General features: G+C 40.5%; 1 protein-coding gene across 1 annotated transcript; it reads right to left on the bottom strand.

Annotated features, from left to right (window-relative positions):
- Positions 1 to 11,093: 11,093 nt before the first annotated feature.
- aoc1 (amine oxidase copper containing 1) lies at positions 11,094 to 16,012 on the bottom strand. The gene is made up of 5 exons (XM_029458051.1): positions 15,958 to 16,012; positions 13,746 to 15,284; positions 12,901 to 13,189; positions 12,123 to 12,255; positions 11,094 to 11,497 (listed from the first exon to the last, which is right to left on the bottom strand). Exons 2-5 carry the CDS (start codon positions 15,280 to 15,282, stop codon positions 11,228 to 11,230), a joined length of 2,229 nt encoding a protein of 742 aa, XP_029313911.1. The 5' UTR covers positions 15,283 to 15,284; positions 15,958 to 16,012; the 3' UTR covers positions 11,094 to 11,227.

Raw genomic sequence — 16,012 nt, forward strand, 5'->3', positions numbered from 1 at the left:
CCTACCAAAGTGTTATAATATAAATGTACAATTAACATTTTGTAATATTTACGGTTTGAAAAGAGGGTATGATTTAGAATGGCGGAAAATACAAGCATGCGCTTGTCTCAGCTGCTGGTCATCTGGTGCAATAATACATTCCCTCAGTACAAATGTGTTTACTGTCACTTCTTGCTATTATACACCTCTGTAAATACGTTGCTGTTGTTCTGAGTCATTATCACATGATATTTAGAGCTGGGATTTAGAGGATCTCAAACAGGATATACAATTGAAATATCAGATCATTCAAACATAATGTGACATTTGGTTACCCAAGTAACACTGTGGGATAAACACAAAGGCTAAAATTAATGGGGGATAATTATCTATTGATGATAACAGATGGATGATTAGAGCAAAGTCACACAACTGGAAATAGAAGGGGAAAGATAAACTAATAATGCAAGGTAGGAAGGAAGGAAGGAAGGAAGGAAGGATGCTAAATCAAAAGCCAGGCTATGTGTGAGGAACTTTGCCGTGGTCCTTTTTTGACTAAGACTACATCAGCAAAACAATGTAAAGATTTTAATCACAGGTCATAATCTTCACAGGTTGTGAGTGACCATATAAACTACATAGATGTTAAAAAGGATGCACTAAACTGGAAGTACAATGAACAAGGAGGCTAACACATTTAGCCCTTAAAATAAAATAACTTATGCCAAGTATAAACAATTGCATGTTTATTTTTAATGTTTTTTTACAATCGTCAAGTTTCAATTAGAATATAGTCCAAATTTAAACTTGATTTGAAACCCATATATGTATTTCTCGTCTCATAGCCTAATTTGATTTAACCATTATTTAGCCTCTCCAGACTACAGAAGTCATTAGGTATACAACTTATTTCAGAGCCTCCCCATGATGAATGAAGAGATCGTCAAGTGTAAAAATAGTGGAGTGTACCTTTAACCGGAAAAACTTGGAAATGAAAATCCTTGTGTTTCATGTTTAACTCGATCGATTTCAAATTTCCCATGCAGTTATATAGTCGGTATATTTGATCCAACAAGTCCCTTGCCATCAAGTAATGATAACAAAGAATATATATTTCTATATATTATACATTCACAACTGATGATCAGACCAAACAATTATTCAAGAAACCACTAGGTGGCAACAAAGCATCATCTAAGTTCCCAGACTTTTAATTCAGACCCAATAATAGTTCTCATCCTACAGACTACACTAGAAGTATGTGTTTTTTGTATTGGTATCTAAGGCTAGACCCTATATTTATACAGCATAACATTTATGATCTACATTCTGGATGCGTTTAGGGACATTGTGTATGTTATACTGTCTTGTAAAACTTATATTTCGGTATTAAATTTGACATTTCTGGCTGCTTATAACAGTAGGTCTTTGTCAATATTAGACTGCCAAGAAGGTTACAGAAAGATTACAAAAAAACAAGAGGAAGCTTTAGAGATACATGTTTTATCTTTTCCATAAGATCTGTGTAAAGCACATGCAGTCATGGTCACCTGTTGAGGGACCCAGAGAAAAGGTTTTATGCTGGGTTGATATTGATCACACCCACGTGCCGCCCTCTGTGCATGTTGATAAACCTGCAGCCCCCAAGTTCCCATAAAAAAGACGGCACAGTTATCTTTATCTAGATTTTTCAAAATATATTATTAAGGAATAAAGATGAAAATCTTACTATGTAATTTACCTCTGCTACAAATTTCATTGGTACATTGCTAACAGGCTCTGCCATGAACCGGCCTCATATTTTCCCTTATAAGAGAAGAAGAAGATTTTAACCTCTTACAGTATGGGGTAATTTACCCGAAAATACATCAAAACGACACCCAAATTAAAAGCTACTCTTCAACCATTTGCACCATATGCATGCTTTTGGTCTCATTCAAAAGATAACACTCTTATTGTTCTTGCAAACAGAATTACTTCAAGTGATTCTGGCACTGGGAAATAGTGGTCTGAATATACTGAATTGGAAGAAAATAAAGATGCCTGGAGATGCCTATAGCTGGTAGGTATGAGCTGGAAAACACAATAGGAACATAGCATCAAGTATTACCAAGGTCAGGTTAAAATTTCAGAACAAAAACACAACATACTAGGCAGGTGTTTCCAAGCTGAGCAATTTGGAGATATTATAATATTTATTGATAAAATATTATTTGTATTGCTCATGAATAACTATTATATACCCATATTCCCTGTCAGTAGTAATGACATAGAGTAAGTGAAGTATAAAGACACATATTTTTGTATTGAATTTGAATTTGAATTTTGGTTCATAGAGGCGGAGCTAATCTGCGGTGTTTGTGTAACACGGTTTATTTAATCGACGCATTTAGTGATAGCGGCTCCAGACCAATGCAGCACATTGTGAGTTTGCGATCTCTTAGAATATAAACTCATATAAAGCTCAATCAGATGCAAATTTAAGACATCAGCCCCTCTAGATGACAAGCAGCCTACGAGGTATGTTTGCATAATGTTTTGGGCAACTGTGTCTGAGTTGAAGGTTATGTGTGTGTATATGAATGCTACATGCTTGTATGTGTTAGCTTGTGCTATATGCTGAGTGTGCCGCTTATTGTGTAATTTAGCGGCATTGATATCGATTTCATATGCATACATATTTATTTATTGTTCACTTCTATGTTTTCTGTTTTAACCCAGTTCTCACGGGTTGAATTAGGATGTTCAGGATGAGAATAAACCCCGTATTTTAAAACATGACCTCGGCCTCGTGTTCATTACTAAAAGGAGCTACAGTGACGATGTTGACGTCAATATATCTTTTACTGGAATCGATCTATTGGACATTTGGCAATGGCGCAGGAGTGTTTTTGTTGGATTATTACTGATTACAGGATTATAAAATTCTGATTTTGAGTTTGAGTTTGCTTGCTAGTTTGAGGAGCTGATTGTATCTGCTGTTGTGATTGTGATCTCACAATCTAAATAGACGAGATACAAAGCTTTCTAACGAGGTATGGCATGGGTACCACATCCAGCATGGTGGACTGTAAACAACTCAGGGAAAAATAAAACTCCTGGTGGGCCCGCGGGCGGACCGTCCAGCTTTCATTAGTTGTATTTATATATAGATAGGCTATATAAATAAGTATGTGGATAATGGTGATTAAGATGCGCCTCCATGAGCACAATAGCCTATGTATTTGCTGCAAATAATGTAAAATCTGAGCAACCAAACTGAAAACTGCGAATAATAAATCTCCAGTGTTATAATACAGCTCTGGCTGAGGCTGGACATTAATATTTAGATATGGAGTTAATCTTAGGCTGATTGTATGAACTTCCTGATCACAGAGATGAGATGTGACCGTAAGAACACATGTGCATAAAATGGACGTGGAGGATTCCATGGTTGCTATGGTTTCCTCCAGGTGCATCATTTATAGACATCATTATTTAAAAAATAAACAAAGTCTGAAAACCGTCAAGAAAAGTGTTTCTCAACTTTCACTCGACGATTTCTTCCAATTTATCGCTTTTACTGAGGACTTTTTACACCCGGACAAGAAGTAAAGACTCACAGAGACTAACTAAAGCGACGCAACAAACTTCCATCATGGAAAATGTGAGATTTGATCACTTTGAAAGTCTGCAGTGTTTCCTATGTCATTTACCGTCGAATCGTCAAACTATTCGTTAAAAACAACGTACAATTATGTTTTAATAATATTCCCTTTATATATACAATAAAATAATGTATATCACTGATCTCCCAGCTGGAATACATTAATATTGCTATTTTAATTAAGCTACAGCACTGAAGTACTTGGGCTTAGTAAGCCTACATACAGTAATTCCCAGTAGATATGTGACATTATATTTTCATACAATATAATAAAATGTATAATATGGGCTACACATATATGCATCACTAAGTTATTACTGACATGAGGGCAAAGTCAAAATGTCTGCTTTAAAAACGTTGTATTGCACTTGTAAAGCCTAATTCTAACGTGTGTGTGTTGCAGTGTGATGTGCCCGTCCACCTGCAAGACAAGCAGCCAGGAAGGAGAATCTCTGCACGCCCAAGGAAGCCTGCAGCCTGCAGACAGTGTCCCTGCTACAGAGACAACCAGGTGAGACATATGATTCTCATGTTTGTCCTTTCATATTGTTAAAAGTATGTTGTTAAGTAAGAAGTTTACTGGATTATTGACATCCTCTCGTGTGTTGCTGACCGTCTCCAGGCACCAGTTTTAAAGCAAAAGCGCCAGCGCTCTCCTGCTTCTGCAGACCTTCCCCAGAAGAGGAAGCGGACCTCTGTGGCCCCCAGCCCCCAGACCCCCACTGCTGCACTGCACCTTGACCAACCTGTAAAGATACACAACCGCTCAGTCGAGGACTACCAGCAGCTCTACCATGAAGCTGTGGATCACATGCGGAGGTATGTTGTGCAACAATCAATCAGATAATTTATGCATTTTCCAATCATTGAGAAATCTATCTCAAAATGTTTCATTCATCGTTCTGATTTAATTTCTGTGTCTTCCGCTCCTCACAGGTTCAAGAGTGGTCGTCTGCGTCCGTACAGTTTACATCTGGGACGTCGCATCAAGCAGAAGCTGTGGGAGAGACTGGACCGTCCCACGTCCACACAATCAGTGGATGAAGACGGACTGGTGCTGGTGGACGTTTCCTACGGGGTTGCTGTCCATCCTCCGCTTTATGATGTGGATGTTTCAGGAGAGCCAACTCCGCCTGTCAGCAACCTGCAGGCATAACCTCCACCTGCTGATTCCTGCATACAGCTTCAGCCAAACCTCCACCTACAGCCTCTATCATTAACCTACAGCCACCGCCTCCACCTACAGTTTCTGGCAGACATCTGCAACAAAACCTCCACCACAGTGTCTGTCAGCAACCTGGAAGCATAGCCTCCACCTGCCAATTAAGGCATACAGCTGAGACAAAACCTCCACCTACAGCCTCTGTCAGCAACTTGCAACCACCACCTCCACCTGCAGATTCTGGCAGACAGCTGAGACAAAACCTCCACCTACAGCCTCTGTCAGCAACCTGCAACCACCATCTCCACCTGCAGATTCTGGCAGACAGCTGAGACAAAACCTCCACCTACAGCCTCTGTCAGCAACCTGCAACCACCACCTCCACCTGCCAATTAAGGCATACAGCTGAAACAAAACCTCCACCTACAGCCTCTGTCAGCCACTTGCAACCACCACCTCCACCTGCAGATTCTGGCAGACAGCTGAGACAAAACCTCCACCTACAGTTTCTGGCAGACATCTGCAGCAAAACCTCCACCACAGTGTCTGTCAGCAACCTGCAACCACCACCTCCACCTGCCAATTAAGGCATACAGCTGAAACAAAACCTCCACCTACAGCCTCTATCAGCCACTTGCAACCACCACCTCCACCTGCCAATTAAGGCATACAGCTGAGACAAAACCTCCACCTACAGCTGCTGTCAGCAACCTGGAAGTATAGCCTCCACCTGCCAATTAAGGCATACAGCTGAGACAAAACCTCCACCTACAGTCTCTGTCAGCAACCTGCAACCACCATCTCCACCTGCAGATTCTGATGGACAGCTGAGACAAAACCTCCACCTAGAGCCGTTGTCAACAACTTGCACGGCCAGCTTTTGTCCGATTGCCATGTGGAGACCTCAGCGAGGATCGGACACACACACACACACACACACACACACACACACACACACACACACACACACACACACACACACACACAATGATCTTTCAGTTAACATGCAAACACATTTATAGCTGCCTGGGCAGATAGTTTAAAGCTGCGTTTCTGTTTACGTTCGGTTTACTTCTTCTTCTTCTTCTTCTTCTTCTTCTTCTTCTTCTTCTTCTTCTTCTTCTTCAGACCCTGTTGGACTTCACAGACTTCAAGATCTACCAGAAGATGATCCCGGGCCGTCAGGACACTTTCCTTCTACATGAGCTGTGTACCAGAGATGCTTCTTCCTCCTCCCCATCCTGCACCTGCACCTTCACCAACTCCTGCTCCTCTCCCAAACTGAGAGCGACCCTCCACCAGCAGTTTCTCACCAAGCAGAGTAATGTAGGTCTGAAGAATGCAGAGACGCTCCACCTGAGACTTCAGTGCCTCACTTTTCCAGCCATGCTCCCTAAAAAAGACGACCAGTTTGCACTTTTACTGTTTACTTGTGATCCTTTGCACTGTTCAATAAAGTTCATCATTATCTGTAACTTTGAATGCTGTTTTTTAAAATGTTTTTATCTTTTCTATTTGAGTTTGCCGGCAGATTTCTTACCAACGTTACTTTCTGATAAGTCACCCCTAATGAATGGTTTATAGAAATTATTTAATGGCTTAGAAATGCTCATGTGTCTCTCTCTTTCTAGTAAGTTAAAGATGTTAGTAAGTTATTAATAAAAGGTCTTGAGCTTTTCACTTTCTAATAAGCCATCAGAAAAAGCTTGTCAATTATAAGTAAATCATTAATAAAGGATTCTTATAGTAATCCATTAATGTTGCAGTTGTAAATGTTTTATTTCTATTAATTCATATATTATGTTGGATATCAATAACAAATGGAGGTTCCCACTAAAAGCTAGTGAATACGATCCTCTAACCAAACGATGATTATAATTTAGTAAAACATTTACAACAAAATACCTCTGTGGCAGTGGGGTGTGGTTAGGCCGCCCACTGCTGGGGAGAGACAGGAGTTTCCCAGCTGGAGGCCAGACAGCTGAACGGAATCAGGTAATCAGTCACATAATAAATGCATGGTGATGGCCTGGTTCTGTTCTCTTGCAGTAGGCTGGGTTCCAGATTAGACGGAGACGCTTCTTCAGCCCCGACGCAGCGCAGCCTGGAGAGCAGCGGACAGGAGAGCGACCTGTCAGCTGTGCCTGTGATATAACCATACCTGTGTGACACTACACCTCCTCTCTGTCATCATTATCCCTGACTGGACAAGAGGGTCCACAACCTCCAAGTAACAAAGTCTGCCACACAGCGTACAACATACTGTAGTATCCAACAGTATCACCACGTGGCACAAAGTAGCATCTAATTGATTGTTTTATTATTAAAGAGTTTTTTTAATTTAATTTTCCCATATTTAATTTGTTATTTTGTTGTGACAATCACTTTTTATTCAGAATTGTTTCAACTTCTCAGTTCTGCTGCTGAAGCAAATCTATATATAAAACACATTATGTTCTGGAGCTGAAACTATAAACTATAAACATGGACATGGATCTTTCTCACACAGAAATAGCAATAAAGTGAAAATACAATATCAATTATTTGTATTTCTGTTTTATGTATGTAATTACTGTGTTATAATTAAATAAAAATGATATGATAAAAGGCAAATATTTAGATTTTCTTGTAATAACTGAATTAATTTTCATTGTAACGATTTCTTCATGCCACATTAAAATCAAATCCCAACACAGAAAACAAAGAGGTGTTTTGTAGCATCTGGATGGGGACCCTGATCTCTTGTTCTGGATGGATCTGCATTGACTGTTTGGCATAGATAGCTTCAGACCTGCTGTTTTCTCACTTCACCTAATTCAACTCAGAAGTTCTCTGTTCTGCTGAGACCAGTCCCGCTGTATTTTAGCCTTTACATCACCATGGAGCCCTATAGGTGACAGGGAAATTATGAAAGGTCACTTGGGTTTTATTAAAGGAAAGAAAAAAGAGGAAATCAATGGGCCACATGACATAAGATTACTTAATGACTTGGATAATTGCAGTAAAGCTGGAAGAGGGGACAATACAAGACACTAAGCCACCACAAGACCCCGTCATTTATCTCTTCTTTGTTTAACTATTAACTAAAAACCTTCTTGTTTAGTCTACACCATCTATATTGCGAGGGTTAATATTCAGTAAATTAGAAATACACAGTACATGCTCTACTGCAGAGGTCTTCAACAGGGGGTCAACAATTTGGTTGATTAAACAATTGTTTATATATTTTTATATTAAAAAAAAAAAAATTCCAACCAATTGTTTTTCCACAAATTTAAATGTCTTTAAATACACATTAACATGAATCCAACATATTGTAGTGAATGGATAAATGGATCAGGGTCAGACATCTCACTAATGTGGGAGTATGTGTGCCATCCACAGACGGCTTGAGGATTCACTGTCCCTTCTACATGTATGCGTGAGTATGAGTGAAATAAAACGTTTTTTGTACACGTAAAGCCAGTTTAGAATGAATTAACTGTGTTTTCCCCACCTTTTCTATAGTTTGTCTGTTTTGTCTGTCAAGCCCATCATTGCCATGGGAATAGCTATAGGAATGCTTGTTACCCATTTCACATTGTTTTTTGTCTTCCCCACTAACGCTGTCCATTCACTCATGCGTACATAGCTCTCATACTATCCTTCTATCACCATGCACACTGTAAAACATCGGCACACACTTATAAAAGGCTTTTTTAGATTGTGAAAAATCCTGACAACAGTTGTGGGCTGGATTCCTTTTCCCCACTCGAAAAACTCATTATTTATCCTACAAACAAAGTGACTTTGCCACTGCAAAATCCATTTCCTTTTTTGCCAGTTATACAGTATATCTCAAAAGTGAGTACACCCTTTAGATTTTTGCAAATATTCTGTTATATCCTTTCAGGGGATAACATTATCCTACTGAAACTTTGATATAACTTAAAGTAGTCAGTGTGCTGCTTGAATAACAGTATAGATTTATTGTCCTTTGAAAATTACTCAGTACACAGCTGTTAATGTCTAAACAGCTGGCAACAAAAGTGAGTACACCCCATAGTGAACATGTCCTAATTGTGCCCAATGATGTTGTTTTCCCGCCCTGGTGTCATGTGACTCGTTAGTGTTACAAGGATTCAGGTGTAAATGATAAGCAGGGCTGTTAAATTTGGTGTTTTGGGCACAATTCTCTCTGAATGCTGGACAACATGGCACCTCATGGCAAGGAACTCTCTGAGCGGCTGAAAAAAAGGATTATTGCGCTTCACAAAGATGGCCTTGGCTATAAGAAGATTGCCAACACCATGAAAATGAGTTGCAGCACAGTGGCTAAGATCATACAGCGGTTTTCCAGGACAGGTTCCACTCGGAACAGGCCTCGCCAGGGTCGACCAAAGAAGTTGAGTCCACGTGCTCAGCGTCATATCCAGAGGTTGGTTTCCAAAAATAGACGTGCGAGTGCTTCCAGCATTGCTGCAGAGGTTGCAGAAGTGGGATGTCAGCCTGTCAGTGCCCAGACCATACGCCGCACACTGCATCAAATCGGTTTGTATGGCCGTCGCCCCAGACAGAAGCCCCTTCTGAAACCGATGCATAAGAAAGCCCGCAAACAGTTTGCTGAAGACAATGAATCCAAGAACATGAGTTACTGGAACCATGTCCTGTGGTCTGATGAGACCAAAATAAACCTGTTTGGGTCAGATGGTGTCCGGCGTGTGTGGCGGCACCCTGGTGAGGAGTACCAAGACAAATGTGTTTTGCCTACAGTCAAGCATGGTGGTGGCAGCATCATGGTCTGGGGCTGCATGAGTGCTGCCGGCACTGGGGAGCTGCATTTCATTGAGGGACACATGAATTCCAATATATACTGTGACATCCTGCAGCAGAGCATGATCCCCTCTCTTCGGAAACTGGGCCGTAGGGCAGTTTTCCAACATGATAATGACCCTAAACACACCTCCAAGATGACAACGGCCTTGCTGAAGAAGCTGAAGGTTAAGGTGATGGACTGGCCAAGTATGTCTCCAGACCTAAACCCAATTGAGCACATGTGGGGCATCCTCAAGAGGAAGGTGGAGGAGTGCAAGGTGTCCAACATCCGTGCGCTCCGTGATGTCGTCGTGGAGGAGTGGAAGAAGATTCCAGAAGCAACCTGTGCAGCTCTGGTGAATTCCATGCCCAGGAGGGTTAAAGCAGTGCTAGATAACAATGGTGGTCACACAAAATATTGACACTTTGGGCACAATTTAGACATGTTCACTATGGGGTGTACTCACTTTTGTTGCCAGCTGTTTAGACATTAACAGCTGTGTACTGAGTAATTTTCAAAGGACAATAAATCTATACTGTTATTCAAGCAGCACACTGACTACTTTAAGTTATATCAAAGTTTCAGTAGGATAATGTTATCCCCTGAAAGGATATAACAGAATATTTGCAAAAATCTAAAGGGTGTACTCACTTTTGAGATATACTGTATTTCCTTTTCTGGTTAACATAGACCTGTGTTTATTAATAAATTGTTTTATATAGAAAAGTTTCAAACAATAACATCCGACATGATGAAAACTGTTTTGATTTATTTGGCACTTTATTAAATCTTTTGGTCGAGAACTGTAAAGTGATATTGCTATGTTTGGAATGCGTATGAAGGACAAAGCTGTTACATGTGCTGTTATTGATATTCTGTTTATTTTGTCACATTGTATGCAAAGTTAGGTTTCCAGGGGCGCTGGGGGCAGCCAGGTGGTATCCTGGACTGTTTGCGTGGAAGGATCCGGAATCAGGCTGTTTGCTCTGTAGGGCCTGTTGTCTTTCCAGAAAAAACATTCCTTCCATGGGGGCAAGAGGAGCATGCTGAGGGTTTACCACAAGCAGGGCGGATACAGAGCATCCTGCATCCTGGATGCTCGCTGCTGCTAAACCTCAGCCATGGAGACCCAACATGGGATTATAAGAGCTCTCAAAGTCCCCCATGCCCCACACCACCTCCCCATCCCCCTGCCAGGTTACATGTGTGGTTTGATCTGATGTGGTAAATTAGCTTTAACGTTAAAATAAACTTCACATGTATATGATTTGGGTTATAAATCCAAGTAGAATTTCAGTGCAATGTGTTGCAGCTAAACACATTTATATAAAGAAATGTTAGTTGTATATGACCGGCCATGACTCATTTATGGAGAAAAAATAAATCACACAATATCAATTATCCCCTTTTAAATTTTCCTTTGCTTTATTTTTTCTTACATGGATGTTATTTCTTTTAAAACATTTTTAATTTTGAAAAAAACATTCTCATAAAGTTGTCACATTGTAAAACATTACTTAAAATAAATCTGACCACTTGGAGTGATTGTTATTATTCTGAGATCCTCATTGTGTAATGTAATTAAACAGGAAAATAAATGTTTTTTACGCTAAAATACTTTTAGGGAAACCCAAAAAAAACACCATTAGACTCCTGCATAAGTGCCATTGAAAAAAAACGGCTTGTTTGACACACAGTGACCTATGACCTCAGGCATCCATCTCTGCACCTTCGGCTTGCCGTCCTGTCCCTGCCGGACAATGACGGTGCTTCTGGATGCCAACGAAGGATCTTCGTCAAAGAAATTGAACGGTCGGAGGAAGAACCCCACTGCGTTGCCGGGCGTTGCCGTGTTGGGGATGTCTTCTGAGTGAGGCACATGCAGGAAGCCCACGGTCACCCAGGCTACCAGGTCCTGCACAAAGGAGAGCAAACATTAGAATTTTTAGAAACACATTACAGGAAGTTTTTATCTACTCAAAAGAGCAAACAGAGGGAAACCTCGGCATTTGTGAGTTGCCATGATGGTGAGTGAGCAGAACTGTTAAACACATTATTTTAGGCAAACCTCTCAGAACCCCCCCCCCCCCCCCACCCCTTAAATGTAAACTACATTCCTATATTTCCATTTCACAGAGAATGCTGTCCATTAGTGAATTGTGACTCATTGCACCAGGAAAAGAGAGAATGTGCTTATCCTTTTATTTTAAGCTTCACTAACAGACAGATTTGGTAATTTAACTTTTACCGTGGTTGGTAATCATAAAATGATATTGTATGATCTGATAAGGTTCTGGTTCAACTTTTCCTCACTGATTTTTAAGTTAGCACTTTTTAACAGTGTCCATTAAAATTTTGGGGGTCCTGTTTTCTGGAAAAAATCATAGACGTAAATAATGTTATTAAACAGTTTGAAATCGGCTATTGAATCTTTCAGTGAAACAATCAACATTTGAACAAAGTTTACAAATTTATATGAGATATTACTCTAATCTGATCTGTCATAACTTTCATGTTAAACAAAATGTTCACTACTGTACCTGGTTTACTATGTCTTCATTGTTGCGGATGTAGTCCTCAAAGGACACAACAGGTTCCCAGGGGTCACACTGGGTGTAAATGGTGCTGCTGGTGATTTCACTGTCTTTATGACGAGTCACAGCCAGAGGATACCTGAGGAGAGACAGTTCCCTATCAATCTTTTATATAACCTCATTCACAAAGAATGCATATCAACACTTCAGTCAGTCAATTATTCATTTCAAATTTGGCCCTAGTTGTGTCCAATAAAAGTTAGTTTTTTCTTGTTCAGTCAGCTTATTCTACCATTTAACATAGTGATCTCCCATTGGGTCTTCAGGAACATCAGAACATAATCACAACGTTCTTTTTTGCTTTATAGTGCAAACAATTTACTTGGATAGTCTAACAGTCATAGTGCACTATTAGGTAACGACAGTTCAAAGATATTCAACAAAGCGTTGTTTTACTGTCTGCTGCACCTCTGCTACCTCCCAAATCACAAATCTGACCTGATTTCTAACCAAACTCCAATCGGCCCCACTTATCCTACGCTGAGTCAATCATTACAAACACATTTTTATGTGTGCAAACCTTTGATGCACAGAACATTAATTCTACTGGAGATTACAATGTGTCCAAACATACTATATATGACTGAATTTGGGCGAAGTGTGTATAAGATGATGGCTTAGACATCTGCAATGGTGGCAACCACAAAAACATGGCATATTGGGTTTGAATGTTTTATCATACATCATGCATTTTTTCTAGCAACATAAGGGGAAATTTAACTACCTTGACCAACTGATGCCATTTTCCTCTCTCCAGCCTCTCGGAAGGACACTTTGGGCATGTGAGTTAAACTGAATACGATAACCCTTCTGGTGTCCCCATTTATTTTTCTTATTGGGGTTGTAAAAGTGCACATAGCGGGGAAATTTTTTGCCAAAGCGTAAAGCGGCAGATCGCTCGGTCTTGTGCTCTGTCCTGTGGAGTTTTGACTGGACGATGAAATTCTGCGGGCTCCAAGGATTTGTGAAGTTGACATATTTCAGATCTATCGTCTCAAAGCTGTTCTCTCGACCTGTGTTACAAGTGAAGGCAAAGAGTTGTCAGGAAAAGTTAGATGTCAAGTGCAGTACATTAACTTTGTTATCAAAAGTCTCCATTACTAAGATTAAGTTATTGACTTATTTATGGCACATAGCCTTGATCACAGATAGCCTTGATCACACATTTCAACATAATTGATAGGCTGTCTCCTTTATGACAGGGTAAAGTCCATAAAACAATTTTATCTGGACTGGCTTCAATAAAAGACTAAGTTTCTGTCTTTGACCTCATTTCACATCCTTCACAGCTTCAAAATACACACTATACACATAATGTATTACGAATGGTGTAAAGGGAATAATTTGTCAATAATTTGTCTATTCTTTAGAGACCAAAGGGGTGCAATTTCACAATTTCTTTTATGATATGTGTCAACATTTATAAAATCACTTTCTAAATTCTACAACATGGGAAACGATTTGACTTATGACAAATAATCTTGAATTATTATCTTTTTACAGACAGTCAATGGTTAATAAAGAGTTTCTGCTGTAAAAAAATATTTTTTAAGAAAACTAAATACTAACCAGCAATATCCAGGTCCACTTTATAATGGATGAGGTGTGTGTGCAAGTTACCAAGCACATGGTTGTACACCTTAGAACCATAGTGAAGTCCATTAGGTGTAAAGAAAGTGGCATGGATGTATCCGGTAGCGCTGACCTTTACCTCCACCACCCCATTCTGGTAGAAGATAAAGTCCCAGATATAATCATAGTTGTAAACCGTTGAGGTTGTCCGCAAAACCAGCACAGTGTTTTCCAGTCCTCCATAGAAATTGTATCCCCCCTTGAAGTTGGAGTTGAAATGCCTTCTCAAAGGCATAGCAGTGGTCATCTCAAAAATACAGAGAGCATTTTTGTGGTGCATAGGTTTGTCTGTATCAAAGTAGTGGTAAAGGTCAACAAACGTGGCAATTTCTGGACAGTCGATTCCAGGCGCCAGCTCGTAGGATGAGCTGCCCATTGCCCATCCAGCATCGATGTACTTTGTTTGCATGGCTGCAGGGGTATCACCAGAATAGAAGGCAATCGCTTCTTGGAGGCTGATCTCATAGGCAATCCTTTCTCCATTAAAACGGAGGTCAAAGACTTGAAGCCCAGCTGATGAGCGGACACGGTAGGCGAAAGACCATCCAGCATATTCAACAAAGTTGCGGTCGACGTGATAGCGATGCCCCTGAGGCTCAACAAGCTTTGGCCCATTGATATTAGGTGGTGTGCTGCTGTGACCCCGGGGGATGTAGGTGGAATAGAGGTCATTATCGTCATGATCGGGCAGTTTGATCTTCTCCACACCTTCGGATTCATATTTTTCTATGAGTTCCTCAACACTGTCAAAGTACATGCTGTTGTACCAGACCTTCTCGACAGTCCACTTTTCTGGATCCAGGTCCTGGTGGTTGATCAGTATTTCAAACCCAATTGGATGGATGAAATAACCCTCCACAAATTTCTGCAAAATGATCCAGCTTCTCCTCTCACCTGGACCCAGCCCACGGGGGGCTATGTCTGAGAACGTCAGGCAGCGATTCGAGCAGTTGGTGAAGGAAAACCCTCCAGTGGTCTCAAATAAGAGCTTGTGAACTTTATTTGCAATCTTCCCGAGGATGCCATTAATATGTTCATACTCTGCAGCTGAAATAGGCCTCGACTCAAAGCGGATAGGCTTATCCCCCTTGAAGGTCTTAACTTCGTGGGACTTTGGGGATGGCAGAGGACTGACAATGTACTCAGTGATGTTGGGATTGGTCTGGTTCCCGAATTGGATGATCACACGGGCTTGACGTTGGGGTTTGGCATGTCCACGGTCCAGAGCTCTCAGGGCTTCATGCTTCCTTGGCAGATGGAGTTCCATCAGGAGGATGCTGTTTTTCATCAGAGTCTTACTACGAGCATCAGTGAGCTGCATCTCTGGAATACCATGCAGGTAGGCCCGGACAGCTTTCATCTCACGTACTGTGAGGTCGGCAAACATGGGGGCACCATGAAAAGCCCAGTCTCTTGATCTGGAAGCACTACAAGCAGCCAAGCAGACCAGCTGCAGTAGACAGAGAAGCCTCATGGCTGTAATATAATGAGAAAAATAATATCCAGCATGAATTTAGAGAATTAAGTGGAAATGTTGAGCAAATTCATTTATCATTTTAACCTTGGAAAGACATCAGATCTTGTATTAAACTGTTTAACTTAGGGAGTTTTAGAAATAAAAGCCCTGTTTCTACAACATTTCTTTCATCCTCTTTTTATCCCAATTATTTTATAGCCTAAAGAATGAGAAGCTAGAGTAATCTATCTCCTGCAGAATTCCAAAGAAAAACTTGGCCCATTTTTCTTCTTCCTCTTCTCGTCACAGCTGGATAAGCAATTCTTGCTCCATCCCTTTACTCTATTTGCTTTTATTATATCAGTCTCTCCTCTACTTCTCCCCGATGAACACAAACAGTATATGTCAGCCTCTGCTATAAGACACTCGAAGCCTTATCTCTGCTCTCTGTTTATCTTCCTGCACTTCTTTGTGCTGTACACTTACGAGATAAACTGCATTCAATTTCAGAAGTACCCAATGCAGTTTGTCACATTCTGCAGAATGAATTTGCTTTTATAACCCATTTACACAAGAGTATTTATGTAATAATGTTGAGATACATGATGTACTGACGTTGGAGTAGTTCCATGCCTTCTCGAGAAACACTTGCACTTCTGAATCAGGAACAAAGAAAAAGACCAAGCACTGTACCTGTAGTTGTCCTCCTGCTTCAAGGGCTTTGTAAATCAACGTTGATCAGTCCAGT

This window comes from Cottoperca gobio, chromosome 20 (genome assembly GCF_900634415.1).
Source record: "Cottoperca gobio chromosome 20, fCotGob3.1, whole genome shotgun sequence".
NCBI lineage: Eukaryota > Metazoa > Chordata > Actinopteri > Perciformes > Bovichtidae > Cottoperca > Cottoperca gobio.